Here is a 16,031-nt window from a genome sequence, read left to right on the forward strand (position 1 = left end):
TTTGAGTCATGGCTGCCTATTTGCTGCACATGCAGTGAATTTTCTACATGAGACAAATGGTGAAAGTGCAAGATTGATGCAACCGACTGCCATACAGCAAGATGTACACTCCCCCTTGATTGAGGACTGGTGACCAGCAAGGCAAGCTGCCTGGTTATTTGACTGTGCCAATTGGCAAAGCAAGGCAAGGCAGGAATGCTGTAATGCTGTGAGCGTGCAGGTAAGTGCTCAGTAAGCAAGCACTGAGAAAGCCAGTGAGCATCCCTGATAGGCAGCCTGGTCCAGTCCATGAGCTGGGTGCCTGTTCCTGTGCACAACATGTCCTTACAGCATCCTTTCACTGCTAGTTGCCATGCATTCTGCAAGGCGCGCTTGTGTTTCCTAAATGGTCTGCAAGTGGATGGGAGAGATGCTATGATAATAATCAGGGGCTGGAGTATTTCAAATGGCAAGGTCTGTGGACAATGGGTACATACAGAAGGTTCCCATGGATCATGTCCTGAGATGCTCTTTGGTGCTAAGCAGCCTGAAGCCTCCTGGCAGCCAGCAGTGATTGAAGTTATACAGTCATAGAATCATAGAGTCATACAGCACAGAAACAGACCCTCCAATCCAACCAGTCCATGTCAACCATAATTCCAAACTAAACTAGTCCCACCTGCCTGCTCCTGGCCTATATCCCTCTAAACTTTTCCTGTTCGTGTATCTATCCAAATGTCTTTTAAATATTGTAATTATACCCACATCTACCACTTCATCAGGAAGTTCATTCCACATGCGAACTATTCTCTGAGTAAAAGATTTGCCCCTCATGTGTTTTTTAAATCTCTTTCCTCTCACCTTAAGAATGAGCCCCCTTGTCTCATCATACGGAAAAGACAACTACCATTAACTCTATCTGTACCTCTCATTATTTTATAAACTTCTATCAGGTCGCCTCTCAACCTCCTACACTCCAGTGAGAAATATCTCAGCCTATCCAGCCTTTATTTGTAACACAAATCTTCCATAACCAGCAACATCCTGGTAAATCTCTTCTGAACCTGCTCCAGCTTAATAATATCCTTCCTGTAATTGGGCGACCAGAACTGGACACAGTATTCCAGAAGCGGCCTCACCAATGTCCTGTACAACCTCAACATGATTTACCAACTACTATACTCAACGGACTGAGCAATGAAGGCAAGCGTGCCAAACGCCTTTTTAACAACCCTGTCTCTATGTGACGCAAACTTCAAAGAACTATGTATGTGCTCTGCTTGGTCCCTCTGTTCTACAACCCTACCCAAGGCCCTACCATTCATTGTATAAACTTTACCCTTGTTTGTTGTACCAAAATGCAATACCTCACATTTATCCAGATTGAACTCCATCTGCCATTTTTCAGCCCATTGACCCATTGGATCAAAATCCCTTTGTAATCTTAGAAAATCTTCTTCACTGTCTACTATGCCACCAATTTTGGTGTTGTCCACAAACTTATCAACCATGTCTTCTATATTCTTATCCAAAACATTTATATAAATGACGAACAAAAGAGGGCCCAGAACCGAACCCTGTGGAATACTGCTGGGCACAGGCCTCCAGTCCGAAGACCAACCCTCTACCATTACTCTCTGTCTTCTGCCGTTAAGCCAATTATGTATCCAATTGGCATACTCACCCTGAATCCCATGTGACCTAATTTACTAATTAGTCTACCACGTGGAACCTTGTTGAAGGCTTTACTAAAATCCAAATAAACAATGTCGACTGCTCCGCCATCATCAATCTTTGTGGTAACTTCCTCAAAAATCTCAATCAAGTTTGTGCGACACGATTTTCCTTGCACAAAACCATGCCTGACTGTCCCTAATCAATTTTTCTCTCTCTAAATGTCCTTAAATACTATCTTTTATAATCATCTCCAACAATTTACCCACAACCGAAGTCAGGCTCACAGGACTACAGTTCCCCAGTTTCCGCTTACAACCTTTCTTAAACAAAGGTACAACATTGTCCACCCTCCAATCATCAGGCACCTCACCCATTGTTATAAATGATGCAAGTATTTCTGCAAGGGGAGCTGCAATTTCCTCCTTTACTTCCCACAATGTTCCAGGATACTTTAGATCAGGTGCCGGAGATTTATCCACCTTTATATTCTCTAAGGCCTCCCAAACATCGTCTTCTATAATGTGAACTGTTTTTAAAACATCAAAATTTATTTCTCTGCATTCTCTAAATTACATTTCTTTCTACACAGTAAAAACTGATGTGAAATATTCATTTAGTGTCTGTCCCATCTCCTGGGGTTTAACACAAAGACAACCTCCTTGATTTTTAAGAGGCTCTACCCTCTCTCTATTTGCCCTCTTGCTCTTAATGTATTTGTAAAATCTCTTTGGATTGTCCTTAAATGTATCTGCCAATGCTATCTCATATCCCCTCTTTGCCTTCCTGATTTCTTTCTTAAGAATACCCCTACACTCTTTATATTGATTAAGAGATTCAATTGAACCAAGTTGTCTTTATCTAAAATGAGGTTCTCTTTTATTCTTGACTAGAACCTTAATATCTTTATTCATCCATTATTCCTTAAATTTACCAGCCTCACCCTTCACTCTAATAGGAACATAATGCCTCTGAACTGTCATCATCACACTCTTGAAAGATTCCCACTTGTCAAATGTCCTTTTACCTGCGAACAGTCTACTCCAATCAACTTTTGAAAGTTTTCATACAATTAAAATTTGCCTATTCCAATTAAAAACTTTAACTTTGATGGAAGTCTTATCCTTTTCCATAACCATTTTGAAACTAATAGAATTATGATCGCTAGACCCAAAGTGTTCCCCCAATTTTACTTCAGTCACCTGCCCTTCCTTATTATCCGAAAGAAGCTCCAGTCTTGCTTCTTCTCTAGTAGGAGCATCCATATATTGATAAAGAAAATTTCCTTGAACACATTTGACAAATTCTTCACCATTCAAACCTTTAACACTATGGTAGCCCCAGTCAATGCTTGGAAAATTAAAATCCGCCCATTATTACAACCTTATGATGCTTACATATATTATATATATATATAAATAATATATGTATATATGTATATCTGAGATCTCCTTGCATATTTGTTTGTTACTATTTGGGGGCCTACAGTATAATCCCATCAACATGATCTTTCCTTCCTTATTTTTAATTTCTACCCATATATTTACACGGGACAATTTTTCAGAAACATCTTCTCCAGTTACAGCAGTAATGTGTTCCTTAAACAAAAATGCCACGCCCCTCCTCCTTTCATTCCTCCCTTCCTATCCTTCCTATAGCATCTAAAACCCGGAACATTGAGCTGCCAGTCTTGTCCATCTCTCAGTCAAGTTTCTGTAATAGCTATGATGTCCCAATCCCACGTTTTTAAGCATGTCTGAGTCCATCAGCCTTACCTATAAGACCCCTTCCATTGAAATAAATGCAATTTAGTTCTTCAGAGTTACTACACACTCTGACTCTCTTTTGTCTTTCTTTTCTGATTGACGTGCTCTCTTCACATTCAGAACATTCCCCATCAATCTTTCTATTTACACTCCTCCACTCCCCTTCTCTATCAGTATAAAGTCTCCCTTAATGGACTGGCAAATCTCCCTGCTAAGATATTAGTCCCATTCCAGTTCAGGTTACAGCCATCCTTTTTTGAACAGGTCTTTTCTATTCCAAAAGACATTCCAATTGTCCAAAAACTTGAATCCCTGAACAATGCACCAGCTCATCAGCCATTTGTGAGGTACCTCATCTGAGCTCCATGTCGCGAATTCTCAATGTTTGACACATATATTAAGAGAGAAAGCTGAATAATAGAGGCAAGTTAGGCTGTTTATTCATTCGTGGGATGTGGGCATCATTGGCTGACCAGTATTTATTGCCCATCCCTTGTTGCCCTAAGGGATTGTTAATAAGGTGTTTAACAATCTATAATCACCCTTATTTAGCAACTTGCCACTACCAGGCAAGAAACCTGCCACACAGCTCAGCAAAGGTATAAAAGATGGAGCTCACAACATTGAAATGGCCTCACTGTCACAAAACTCCCTTCGACCACATTACTCAGACTCTATAAGATTCTGGCCTCTGTTGCTTAGAAAGCAATGTTATTAATTGATTATCGTGTAGACAGAATACATGGATTAGAAGGCATTCTCTTTCTGCTTATACAACTGGTTGACATTATATATGCAGTTTTAAATTAGAATAATTTATTTAGAAGCATTAAGCAGCATTAAGCATTAACCTCAAGCATTTATTTGCAAACTAGGAAGAGATTAGTATCTCTAAGAAGCAACCACAAATTGTTATTTGGAGATATTTCACCTTGCTGTCTTTCTTCAGAGGATCCATTCAACTCCTCCACGCTCCTTCCTGACAATACCTCTCACAATGTTCATTCATTATTGGCCTGAACTTAAACCAGCCTGTTGATCTTGTAAAACACTATTTTCTCCCTTGATTTTAATTTTTCATCAGCATGTCTATAACATATTTCCACTCCTCCAGAGGATATTTGCATTATCTTCTTTCAATTGCTTCATAAATTGCATCATGGTGACTTTTCTCTCTGAATAACTGAACAAATGAAGGTTAACGGTTTTGCAGTCGTCTAAATGATAGTTTTGTTTCCAATTCTGGTTGAACATATTCTTCGATTTTTTATCACATGACCTTCTAATTTGAACTGTTCTTTGCCCATGCCATAGGTCAGTCGTCACATCCAAACTCAAGACAGGTTGTCTTCCTGTGGCCAACTGGAAAACAATCACACTCACTGTCATAAAAGAGATAATAAGGTGTAGAGCTGGATGAACACAGCAGGCCAAGCAGCATCAGAGGACCAGGAAGGCTGACGTTTTGGGCTGATTGACAGCATAGTACCATTCAATCAAGCAGCACTTGTCCTATTACTACCATTTTTTTCAACTGGTAAACAAATTGTTGAAAGATGTTTTTAGTTTGTAAAATGTTTGTATCCCAGAACACAATGTTCCACTACTATCCTTCTCTAAGATGACTTATTGCCTCAATGTTGCATTAAGCAAACTTGAATGAAAACAATACATTCCCATGAAGTACCTTGCAGCTAAACAGAAACAAAATCATTACTTACAGCGCTGTAGAGTCATACAACATGGAAACAGATCCGTTGGTCCAATTAGTCCATACCGACCATGTTGCCTAACTACGCTAGTCTGCATTTGGCCCATATCCCTCCAAACCTTTCCTGTTCATGTACTTATCCAAATGTCTTTTAAATGTTGTAACTGTATTTGGATCCACCATTTTCTCTGCCAGTTCATTCCACGCACTAACCACTCTCTTTGTAAAAAAGTTGCCCCTCATGTCCCTTTTAAACTTTTCTCCTCTCACCTTAAAAATATGCCCCCTAGTTTTGAACTCCCCACCTTTGGGAAATGACCTTTGCTATTTGCAGATGGAGAAACAAAATTACCTTCTCATGCTGAAGATCCCAAATACTTCTTCCAAGTGATTTAGTAGTATTTCTTTCAAATTAGTATATTGTATTCAAAGCTCACATTGTTGTCCCCTTTATGCTCGGGAGACCAAATGCAGATTGGGTGATCACTGAGTGGAATATCTCCATTCAGTCTACAAGCATCACCCTGAGCTTCCAGTTGCCTGCCATTTTAATTCTCCATCTTTCTCTCTCTCGAATATTCTTGCCTGGGGTATAGCTCGAAGAGTAACATTTCATCTATTAACTGGATACTTTACAGACTCCTGGAGTCAACATTAAGTTTGACAGTTTTAGACTGTAAACTTTGTCGCCATTTCATTTTCTTTTCTCTTGTTTGCTTTTACTTTCTCTATTTTTGCTCTCTTTTATTTCGGGGCAGCAGCCATTCATTATTCTGGTATTCACACCTCTTCTAGATGTGTTTTTTGTTTCTATATAATGTCTCGTAATCACAACCTTGCACATTGTATTTTAATCTTTCTCGCTATCCATGAAATCACACACCTTCCACTTTGTTCTTTTCCCCACCTACCTCCACATTTTATTTCTTCATAACATAGAATCATAGAGTCATACAGTACGGAAACAGACCCTTTGGTCCAACCAGTCCATGCCAACCATAATCCCAAACTAAACTAGTCCCACTGCCTGTTCCTGGCCCACATCCCTCCAAACCTTTTCTATTCATATATCCATCCAAATGTCTTTTAAACGTTGTAATTGTGCCTGCATCCACTTCATCAGGAAGTTCGCTCCACATGCAAACCACCCTCTGTCTAAAAAATTTGCCTCTTATGTCTTTTTTAAATCCCTCTCCTCTCAATTACATCTCCACCTCTTTCCAGTTCTGATGGAAAGTGACACAGATTAAACATTGACTCAGGTTTTCTTTTTCCACAGTTGCTGCCAATCTTCTGAATATTTACAGAATTTTCTGCTTTTCTTTTAACTACAGAAGAACATCAGTGTTAGCTACAAAATCTACTGTATACTTCATTGTGGTGCCTTCAGAAGACTTGAGGAAGCCCTGAGCAATGTTACACATTGATGATGACTATTCAACTTTATTTCCTCAAACTTAACTTCCTGTAAGGATTCTACTCCAGCTTCCCAGTTTCTCTGTCTCTTTCCCAGCAGGCTGGATGATGCAACCTTCCATTCTCAGGCTTCAAGTATATTTTCCTTTTCTCCACAACTAAAGGTTCCCTTCAACATAGTTGAAGAGCGCTCCAGAGTTACCAATCTATTTCACAAGCTTTATTTTCATCTCTTCCCCTCTTTCCCAGAAGTATGATAGCTGTCTGCTTGTGGTCTACTCACATAGTTACAGTGTCTGTATTCAAAAGATCCATATACACCACCCTCAATGTGATGCCGCTGCCAAATACATCTCCCTCTGCCCTCCCTTTCAGCATTTCACTATTTTCCCTGTGACACCTTCGTCCACGTCTCAATCATAAACAAATTGGACTGCAGCAAGAAGGCAGCACACTACCACCTTCTCAAGGGCAGCTAAGGACTGACAATAAAAGCTGGCTGAGCCAGCAGTGTCCACAGAAGAGTGAACAAAAAAAGTTCTCATAAATTAATAGAACCAATTTTATCTCTTTCCTTTTCAACTTCCACTGCAACAGTATTCCAATAACGTTCGAGACAAGCTTGAGGAACAGCACCTCAAATTTCGATTCAGTAGTTTACAACCTTATGAACTTAACATTTTATTCAACAATTTTAGATCATTACCTCTGCCTGCATTTTATTTTGTATCTGTTTTCTCTTCATTAAGTTTTTTCATATATTTCTTTGTTCTTTGTGTTCTTTTTGTGTTCAGACAGCCACAATCCAGCCATTCATACCTCCTCTAGACACTTTTTTTCACTTCTTTAAATTCTTTTGTGGGATGTAAGCATTGCTGTCTGGCTAGCATTTGTTGTACATCCCTAGTTTCTCTCGAGAAGTTGATGGTGAGCTGCCGTCTTGAACTGCTGCAGTCCACCTGCTGTGGGTTGACCCACGATGCCCTTAGGGAAGGAATTCCAGGATTTTGATCCAGTGACAGTGAAGAAATGGTGATATATTTCCAAGTTAGGATGGTAAGTGGCTTGGAGAGGAACTTGAAGATGGTGGTGCTCCCACATATCTGCTGCCCTTGTCTTTCTCGATGGAAGTGGTCCTGGATTTGAAAGGTGCTGTATAAGGATCTTTGGTGAATTTCTGCAGTGCATCTTGTAGATAGTACGATGGAATGTCAGTGCTGGAGGGAGTGGATGCTTGTGAATGTAATGCAAATCAAGTGAGCTGCCTTGTCCTGGATAGTGTCAAACTTCTTGGATGTTGTTGGACCTGCACCCATTCAGGTAAGTGTGCAGCATTCCATCACACCCCTGGCTCGTGCCTTGTAGATGATGGACAGACTTTGGTGAATGAGGAGGTGAGTTACTCACTGCAGTATTCCCAGTCTCTGGCCTGCAGCTCGAGCTATTATGTTTATGTGGTGAATCCAGTTGAGTTTCTGGTCAATGGTAACCCTCAGGATGTTGATAGTGGGGGATTGAATGATGGTAACACCATTGAATGTCAAGGGGTGTTGGTTAGACTATGTCTTATTTATGATTGTCATTGCTTGGCATTTGTGTGGTGTGAATGTTACCTGCCATTTGTCACCCGAAGCCTTGAAATTGTCCAGATCTTGTTGCATTTGAACATGGACTGCTTCAGTACTGAGGAACTGTGAATGATGCTGAACATCATGCAATTATTGGCAAACATCCCCACATCTGACCTTATCAATGAGGGAAGGTCATTGATGAAGCAGCTGAAGATGTTGGGGCTAGGACACTACTCTAAGGAGCTCCTGGAGAGATCTCCTGGACCTGAGATGACTGGCCTCCAACAACCATGTCCATCTTCCTATATGCCAATTATGACTCCAATCGAGGGAGATTTTGTCCCCAAAACCCATTGATACCAGTTTTGCTAGGGCTCCTTGATGCCACACTTGATCGAATGGAGACTGTAATCATTCCTAGTCATTTTGGCTTTTGTGCAATTTGATTGCAATAGTTGGAACCAACTGAAACTTATATTAATGTTGCACCGTTTTCAGAATCTGTCATCCTTATCTGGTCTATATATGACTTCAAACCAAGAAAAATTTGATTAATTCTGAAATGGCCCAGCCAGCCCATCAATTAATCAAACCTTGATGATCAGTCCTTAAGTATATTTAACATAGAAGCTGCTAGATTACAGATTACCAGTGGGGTAAAGGGTTATGGGGGTAATGCAGGCAAAAGGCATTGAAGTGCTCAAGTGGCTTCACTTATATTAAAAGGCAGATCAGTGGCTGAATTACCAACTCTTGTTCCTATGTTCTTATCCTGTTTGATTGGTAGCCCTTCAGTCAGCGTCAACATTCACTTTCTTTACCACTGATGCACCATGACACTAGAAACACGCCAAGCCTCCTTCAACAGGACTTTCCAATCCAGGGCCCAAGCTTCACTATCTGCAAATTCCCTTCCAAGCCACACTCCATCCTGACTTTGAAACATAACAGCATTCTTTTGGTTTATCAGAGATAGTAGGAACTGCAGATGCTGGAGAATCCGAGACAACAACCCCTTGCCAAAGAGAATTAGGGATGGGAAATTAATCCTGGCCTAGCCAATAATGCCCACATCCAATGGTCATATTTTTAAAAATGAATAAAATGTTCCATCAAGTTTAAGTAGGAATAATTTCATTTGTTCATTATAAAGCAAAGGACACCATCAAACTACAAGCTTGCAGGGAGATTTTTTTAAAGAAGTGTCACAAATGATAAAAGTGAGGTCTGGAAATGGAGACATGTATTCCAGAGCTTGGGGTCAGCACAACTGAAGGTGTGTCCATTAATAATGGAGCAATTAAAATTGGGAATGAACAAAAAGTCAGAGGACTAAAGCACTGGAGAAGTTATAGGCAGTGGGATCAGGCTGGAAAGCTTTTTTTAATGGCTGGTACAAATATGTTTCAACAAAGAAGCCTGTAAATATTCTACCTTCCCTAAAGAACTTGACTGCACAGGTCATAAAGGAATCAAAATTATAAATTTAAGGCTTTTTTATTGTTGATATCACAATTTGGAAGTTGTTCAAAAAAGAAACATTTTGTCAAAGTTTTTCATCTTGCATTTATTAGGATATTACAAGAAAATCAACGCAAAAGGGAACAATACTTTATAATGAATGTACAGCAAGGGCTTGGGTTGGTTGGCAAATGGGCTCCATTCAATCAATGTGTTCCCTTAGAGATTGCACCAATCGGACAATGTCTGACAGTTTAGGATTTTCTCCCTTATCTTGGTGTCCTTGCCAATGTTCTGATGCATACAAAATAGGAGGTTTCGACAACAGCGTCTTTATCAGCAACACTGGAGTTCTGTATTCTCAAGGCACCAATTTGGAAGTAACACAGCATGGATCTGGAGGAACACTGCAGGCCAGGCAGCATCAGAGGAGCAGGAAAGTTGATGTTTCGGGTCAAGACCCTTCTTCAGAAATGGGGAGGGGGAGGGGAGCTCAGAAACAAATAGAGAGAGGAGGGGTGGGGCTGGGGAAGGTAGGTGGGATGGTGATAGGTGAGTGCAGGTAGGGAGTCGTGGGGATTGGGATAGGAGGGGCGGATAGTTGAGAGAGAAGATGGACAGGTTGTGTCAGGTCAAGGAGGTGGGCATGAGAGGGAGGCCTGGACATGGGATGAAGCCAGGGGTGGGGAGATTTTAAAACTGGTGAATTCCATGTTTAGGCCATCAGGCTGTTGGCCCCCAAGGTGGAATATGAGGTGTTGTTCCTCCAGTTTGCGGGTGATGTCAATGTGACACTGGAGGAGGCCCAGGATGGAGTCAGGGAGTGGGAGGGGGAGTTAAAGTGGTTGGCGACTGTAAGATGTTGTCATTTGTTATGTACAGAGTGCAGAAACACTACAAAATGGTCTCCGAGTCTACGCTTGGTCTCACTGATGTAGAGAGGCCACATTGGGAGCAGCGATACAGTAGACCAGGTTGACGGATGTGCAGGTGAACCCCTGTCTCATATGGAAGGTTTGTTTTGGGCCTTGAATGGAGGTGATGGTGGAGATGTAGGGGCAGATGTAGCACTTCCTGCAGTTGCAGGTCAAGGTGCCAGGGGTGGTGGGGTTAGTGGGGAGTGTGGAGCAGACAACGGAGTCATGGAGAGAGCGGTCCCTACAAAAGGCAGATAGGGTGGGGAGGGAAATATCTCTTTGATTGTGGGATCAGATTGTAGGTGGTGGAAGTGGCAGAGAATGATACGTTGGATGTGAAAGTTGGTGGGGTGATATGTGAGGACAAGGCTGATTCTGTCTTTATTTTTGTTGGAGGGAGGGATGTGGGGGCAGAAGTGTGGCAAATGCAAGAGATGCGGTTGAGGGTACTTTCAATCACTGGAGGGGGGAAGTTATGGTCCTTGAGATAGGAGGACATCTGGGATGTGCGGGAGTGGAACGCCCCATCTTGGGAGCAGACACGGCAGAGGCGGAGGAATTGGGAGTAGGGGATTGCATTCTTGCAGGAAGGTGGGTGAGAGGAGGTGTAGTCGAGGTAGCTGTGGGAGTCTGTGGGCTTGAAATAGATGTTAGTTTCAAGGCGGTCACCAGAGATGGAGACAAAGAGCTCCAGGAAGGAGAGGGAGGTATCAGAGATGGTCCAGGTGAATTTGAGGCGGGGGTGAAAAGTGTTAGTAAATTTGATTAACTGTTCAAGCACCTTGTGAGAGCACAAGGCAGCACCTATACAGTCATCAATGTGGCGGAGGAAGAGGTGGAGGACAATGCCAGTGTAGCAGCAAAAGAGGGACTGTTTCACGTATCCTACGAAGAGGCAGGCATAGTTTGGGCTTATGCGGGTGCCCATGGCCACCCCTTTAGTCTGTACGAAGTGGGAGGAGTTAAAGGGGAAGTTGTTCAGGATCCGCAAGGACAAGTTCGGTTAAGCAGATGAAGGTGTTGGTGGAGGGGGATTGGTTGGGCCTGCAGAAGAGGATGAAGCTTTTAGGCCAGCTGCATGGGGGATATGAGTGCATACAAGTAGCCATGGTGGAAGAGGAAGAAGCGGAGGGCTTTTAGCATCCGTGTGGGGGTTACGAGTGCATACAAGTGGCCATGGGCACAAGCTATGCCTGCCTCTTCATTCTGCAGTTCTTGCTATCACCAATTTAGAATTTATGTGTGTAACATTTAAAGATAAAGGGGGTTTTAAAGGGACCCAACCTAACGACCTATCCCAGCCTTGAGAAATTCCTCCAACTCTGATTGGCATTAACCCCGCCCAGACTTTTGATGTCAGAGGCAGGACGTGCGGCGGTAGTGGCGTGATGACGCAGATGTATGGCGTCATCACGTAGACAGGGGCGTGCTTGAGTCGAAGGAGGGCGGGGATATAACGGCGGGGCGCGGTCTCTGGGCGGAGACTGACTCCGAAGAGGAGAATGGGGTTGGGAGAGGCGGGTGGGGGGGGGATCGGGGCGGTGACAGAGCTGGCATTGGTTGAAAGGAGGAGCGCGCTAAGAGGCTCCAGCGAAAGCTTAGAAAATAACCGAGGTGGTGTGATCACCTCTTGAGTTCAGTCAGTCAGGAGGGAGAAGCCTGGTGACTAGGCCCGAATGGAGATGAACGACCAAACGGTACCGGAGACGGCGGCGGCGGACGACGGCGGGCGGAGAGCCAGCCTGATCGAGGAGCCTCCACCACCGCCGCCGCCGATGATCAGCGTGGACATCGCCGGGGTCCTGCTGCAGTTCTCCAAGACTTTTGTCATCGTCTTCCCGGTCTACGTGCTCGGCTACCTGGGGTTGAGCTTCAGCTGGGTCCTCATCGGGCTTCTCGTCTTCTTCTGGTGGCGGAGGAACCGGGGCAACAAGCGCTCCCGCCTGTTCCGGGCGCTGGCGTTCCTGGAGCACGAAGAGAAAACTCTGCAGGAGAACATCCAGAGCACCGACCTCCCGGCCTGGGTGGGTATGCAGGGAACCTCCTTCGTCTCTTTACCGGCTCCGATCTGCTCTGTCTTTCCTTGACATTTTATCCAAATCCTTGAACCCTCCAAACAAACTCACCACCCCCCCCCCAACCATGTCACTTATTTAACAGTTGAAATGAAGTCCTTTTGCAATTCATTATAAGATTTAAAAGACCATTGCACTTTTTGGAGTTCGCAGATGAGGTTTTTACAGCAATTTGGTTTGATCCTGTAAATTTGTGACTTTGTTTTTCATTCGTGTTGTTGTATTAATTTTCCTGATAGTAACGTGGACTGGCCCGGGGCCAAGTTGTGTATAGCGTCAAGAGGAGTGCCGGTGGCACAAGGTTGGCATTGTGTCTGCCACCTGTTCTAGTGTTTCACTGTCTGTTCCTGGTTCAGTCCAGCTGCTTCCTCCTTATTCCCATGTCAAGACGTACTCGGATTTCATTTCCATTGTAAAACTGATTGAGAACGTGTAACACTCGCTCTCCGCACTCATGTTTTATAGGTATTTTCCAAACAAACTTGTTCAGAGATTTGTTATATGTCTCTGGTACAGGTGTGATTTGAACCCAGTCCCTCCTGATTCAGAGGTAGTAACACCACCGCCGTATCACGAGAGTGCTTAAACAAATATCAGGGCACTCTTTAATGCTTCACCCTGGGAATCACAGTTGCTAAAGGGGTGGTGGGGCGGGTATTTGGTATCACAAAAGTTAAATATTTTGCTTACATTAGCAGGGTGCTTTCTAGTCGTAAACCATTAAGTAAAGTTGAGAATGTGTGAAAAGCTTTTAATTGGACTGTCTTTTTTTTCCCATTGACGTTTCACAATCTTGCCCTAAATGACAAACCTCTGGAAACTGAGAGCTTCCGTTGTGGATTGAAGTTTACATCTTACTGGTTTTCAGCCTTCTTTAAGCCAGCTTGGTTGCAGAAATTTTTTTTCATTGTGAAGATGCTGTGAAGTGTTGTCCCATGAGGCAATTGCATGGCTAATATTTATGGTTGTAATATTTGTTAAAAATCCAGTATAGTGAAAATAACAATGCAGGATTTAGAACTTTAGTTGTTCACTGGAATTCAAACTTGCTGGTGTACCTGTTTTGCATGTCTTTTTTTCCTAGTTTTGGCTATGGTAATGTTACAGAACAGTACTTCATTGCATAAAGTAACGCAGTCGTGTTGTTGACTTAATTGAATTACAGGATCCAGTAGGGGTTGTGATAGTATGGATACAAAGCTCAGGGACTGAAAGCAGTGATACAGCTGTTCTACAGATTGAGGAGAAACAGACTGAGTTGATTGGCAGGAATTGGTATTAGGCTCGCTACACTTTTTTGGTATATATTAATGACCTGGAGTTGCACATACAAGACAGTTTGCAGGTGATCCAAACTTGAATGTGGAAAAATGAGGTGGTAACAATTAGGCTAAGAGTGACCTACCTTAGCATCAAGGTCACATTTAACAGCGTGTGTTTTCAAGGTGCCTGAGCAAAACTACAATCGGTGGGAATCGGGTAATATTCTCCACTGGTTGCACTCACACCGAGATCCAAGGCAAATAGTTGTGCTTGTTTGAAGTCAGTCATCTCAACTTCAGGACATCAGTGCTAGTTCCTCAGCATGTCCTTGACTTGCATCAGCAACCTTTCTTCTACCATAAGTTCAGAAATGGAGATGCTTGCTGCTGATTTCACAATTTTTTTTAGCACGATTCATGACTCTGTAGATAAAGAAGCAATCCTTGTGCAAATGCAACAAGACCTGGATAAAATCCAGGCTTGGGCAACCAAGAGGCAAGTACCACATAAGTGCCAAATGATGACCCTTTCCAGTAAGAAATAATCTAATTTTTGCCTCTAGACATTCAATAACATTACCATTGCTGAATCCCCGCTGTCAACTTCCTGCAGATTACTGTTGACAGGCCCTGAACTCACTTTGTCATGTAAATACTACAAGAGCAAGTCAGAGGCTAGGAATCCTGCAGTGAGTAACTGATCTCTTGACTCCCCAGAATTTGTCCATAATCTAGAAGGCACAAGTCAGGAGTATGATGGAATGCTTCCCACTTGCTTGGATGGATGCAGCTGTAACAACACTGAAGAAGCTTGATGCCATTCAAGACAAAGAAACTGCTTGATTGACACCACAACCATAAATGTTCACTCCTTCCACCATCAATGCATGATAGCAGCAGTGTGTAAAATCTTTCAAAGTTGCAACCCCTATTATCCTGAAGGACGACCATCAAATACATGGAACATCTCAGCCTGCAAGTTCCCTTCTAAGCCACCTATCATCCTGGCTAGGATACATATTGTTCTTTCAGTGTTGCTGCAGCAAAATCCTAGAACTCTCTCCCTAACAGCATTCTGGATCTGCCAGCAGCAGTTTAAGAAGGTAGCTCGCTATTGCCTTCTAAAGGGCAACTAGGGCTGGGCAACAAATTTTACCTCTGCCAGCAAAGCCCACATCCCATGAATGAATAAAAAAATATTCAGGAGAACATAGACTGAAATGGGAAGACACATGTAGATGAAATTTATTTCTGAGGACTGTGAAGTGATGGATTTTAATAAGAAGAATGCAAATAGGCAATGTAAACTAAATGGAATACGTTGAAAGGAAGTGTATGGGCAGAATTGGGGCTTCACTTGGAAAAACATTCGAAGATGGCAGATTTCTTGGGAAAGATGTTGTCAAGTGGAAGAGCCTTTTATGCTCATAACCAGGAGCATAGAGTGCAGCAAGAAATTAATCGAAAACCTACCTAAATCATGGGAGTATTGTGACCAATTCTGAACGCTATTGTAGGAAGGAATGTCAAGAGTGTGGCAGGGGATGACTAGAATAATACCAGTAATAATGGCACAGTTGCATGTAAAGACTGGGGAAGTTGGGTTTGTTCTCCAAGTTGGCTGAATGGTTTCAGCATCATGAAGGATCTGCGTGTAAATAAGGGAGATGCCATGCTTGTGAGGTTAGTGGAAGCAGATTTCATAGAAGGTTTTCAAGAAGGAATTAGATGAGTACTTTAATTGGAAATTTTGCAGGATTATGTAGGAAGGGAGAAGGGTTGGAATAAATCCAACAGTTTTATTTGAAGATACCTTTTGGTTCAGAAAGTGCTGTTTTCTCTACATTTTCTGTGCATGGAAGAAATTTAAGCTTTACATCTGTTGTGAAGTTTGGAGATCTATAGATCCAAATTAGCACCTGCAGAAAAATGCCACTGCGTTAGGTGGAAACAGACCCTTCGGTCCAACTTGTCCATGCTGACCAAGTTCCCAAACTAAACTAGTCCCACTTGCTAGTGTTTGGTCCCTATCCCTTCAAACCGTTCCTATTCATATACCTACCCAAATGTCTTTTAAATGTTGTAACTGTACCTGCATCCATCACTTCCTCTGGCAGTTCATTCTGTACACAAACCACCCTGTGTGAAAACATTGCCCCTCAGGTCCCTTTTAAATCTTTCTCCTCTCTCCTTAAAAAT

At 42.6% G+C, this 16,031-nt stretch overlaps 1 protein-coding gene across 2 annotated transcripts in view; it reads left to right on the top strand.

The window, feature by feature from the left end:
- Positions 1-12,049: 12,049 nt before the first annotated feature.
- Positions 12,050-16,031, top strand: part of LOC125481194 (extended synaptotagmin-2-A-like) — a 14,288-nt gene continuing 10,306 nt past the window's right edge. For both annotated transcript variants that reach the window (XM_048592420.1, XM_048592419.1), the window contains exon 1: positions 12,050-12,519. In XM_048592420.1, the coding sequence (XP_048448377.1) occupies positions 12,172-12,519 (348 nt within the window). In that variant the 5' untranslated portion in view covers positions 12,050-12,171. The remainder of the gene's footprint in view (positions 12,520-16,031) is intronic.

The sequence above is a fragment of the Rhincodon typus genome, unplaced genomic scaffold (assembly GCF_021869965.1).
Source record: "Rhincodon typus isolate 14 unplaced genomic scaffold, sRhiTyp1.1 hic_rhity00001179, whole genome shotgun sequence".
NCBI classification, from domain to species: Eukaryota; Metazoa; Chordata; class Chondrichthyes; order Orectolobiformes; family Rhincodontidae; genus Rhincodon; species Rhincodon typus.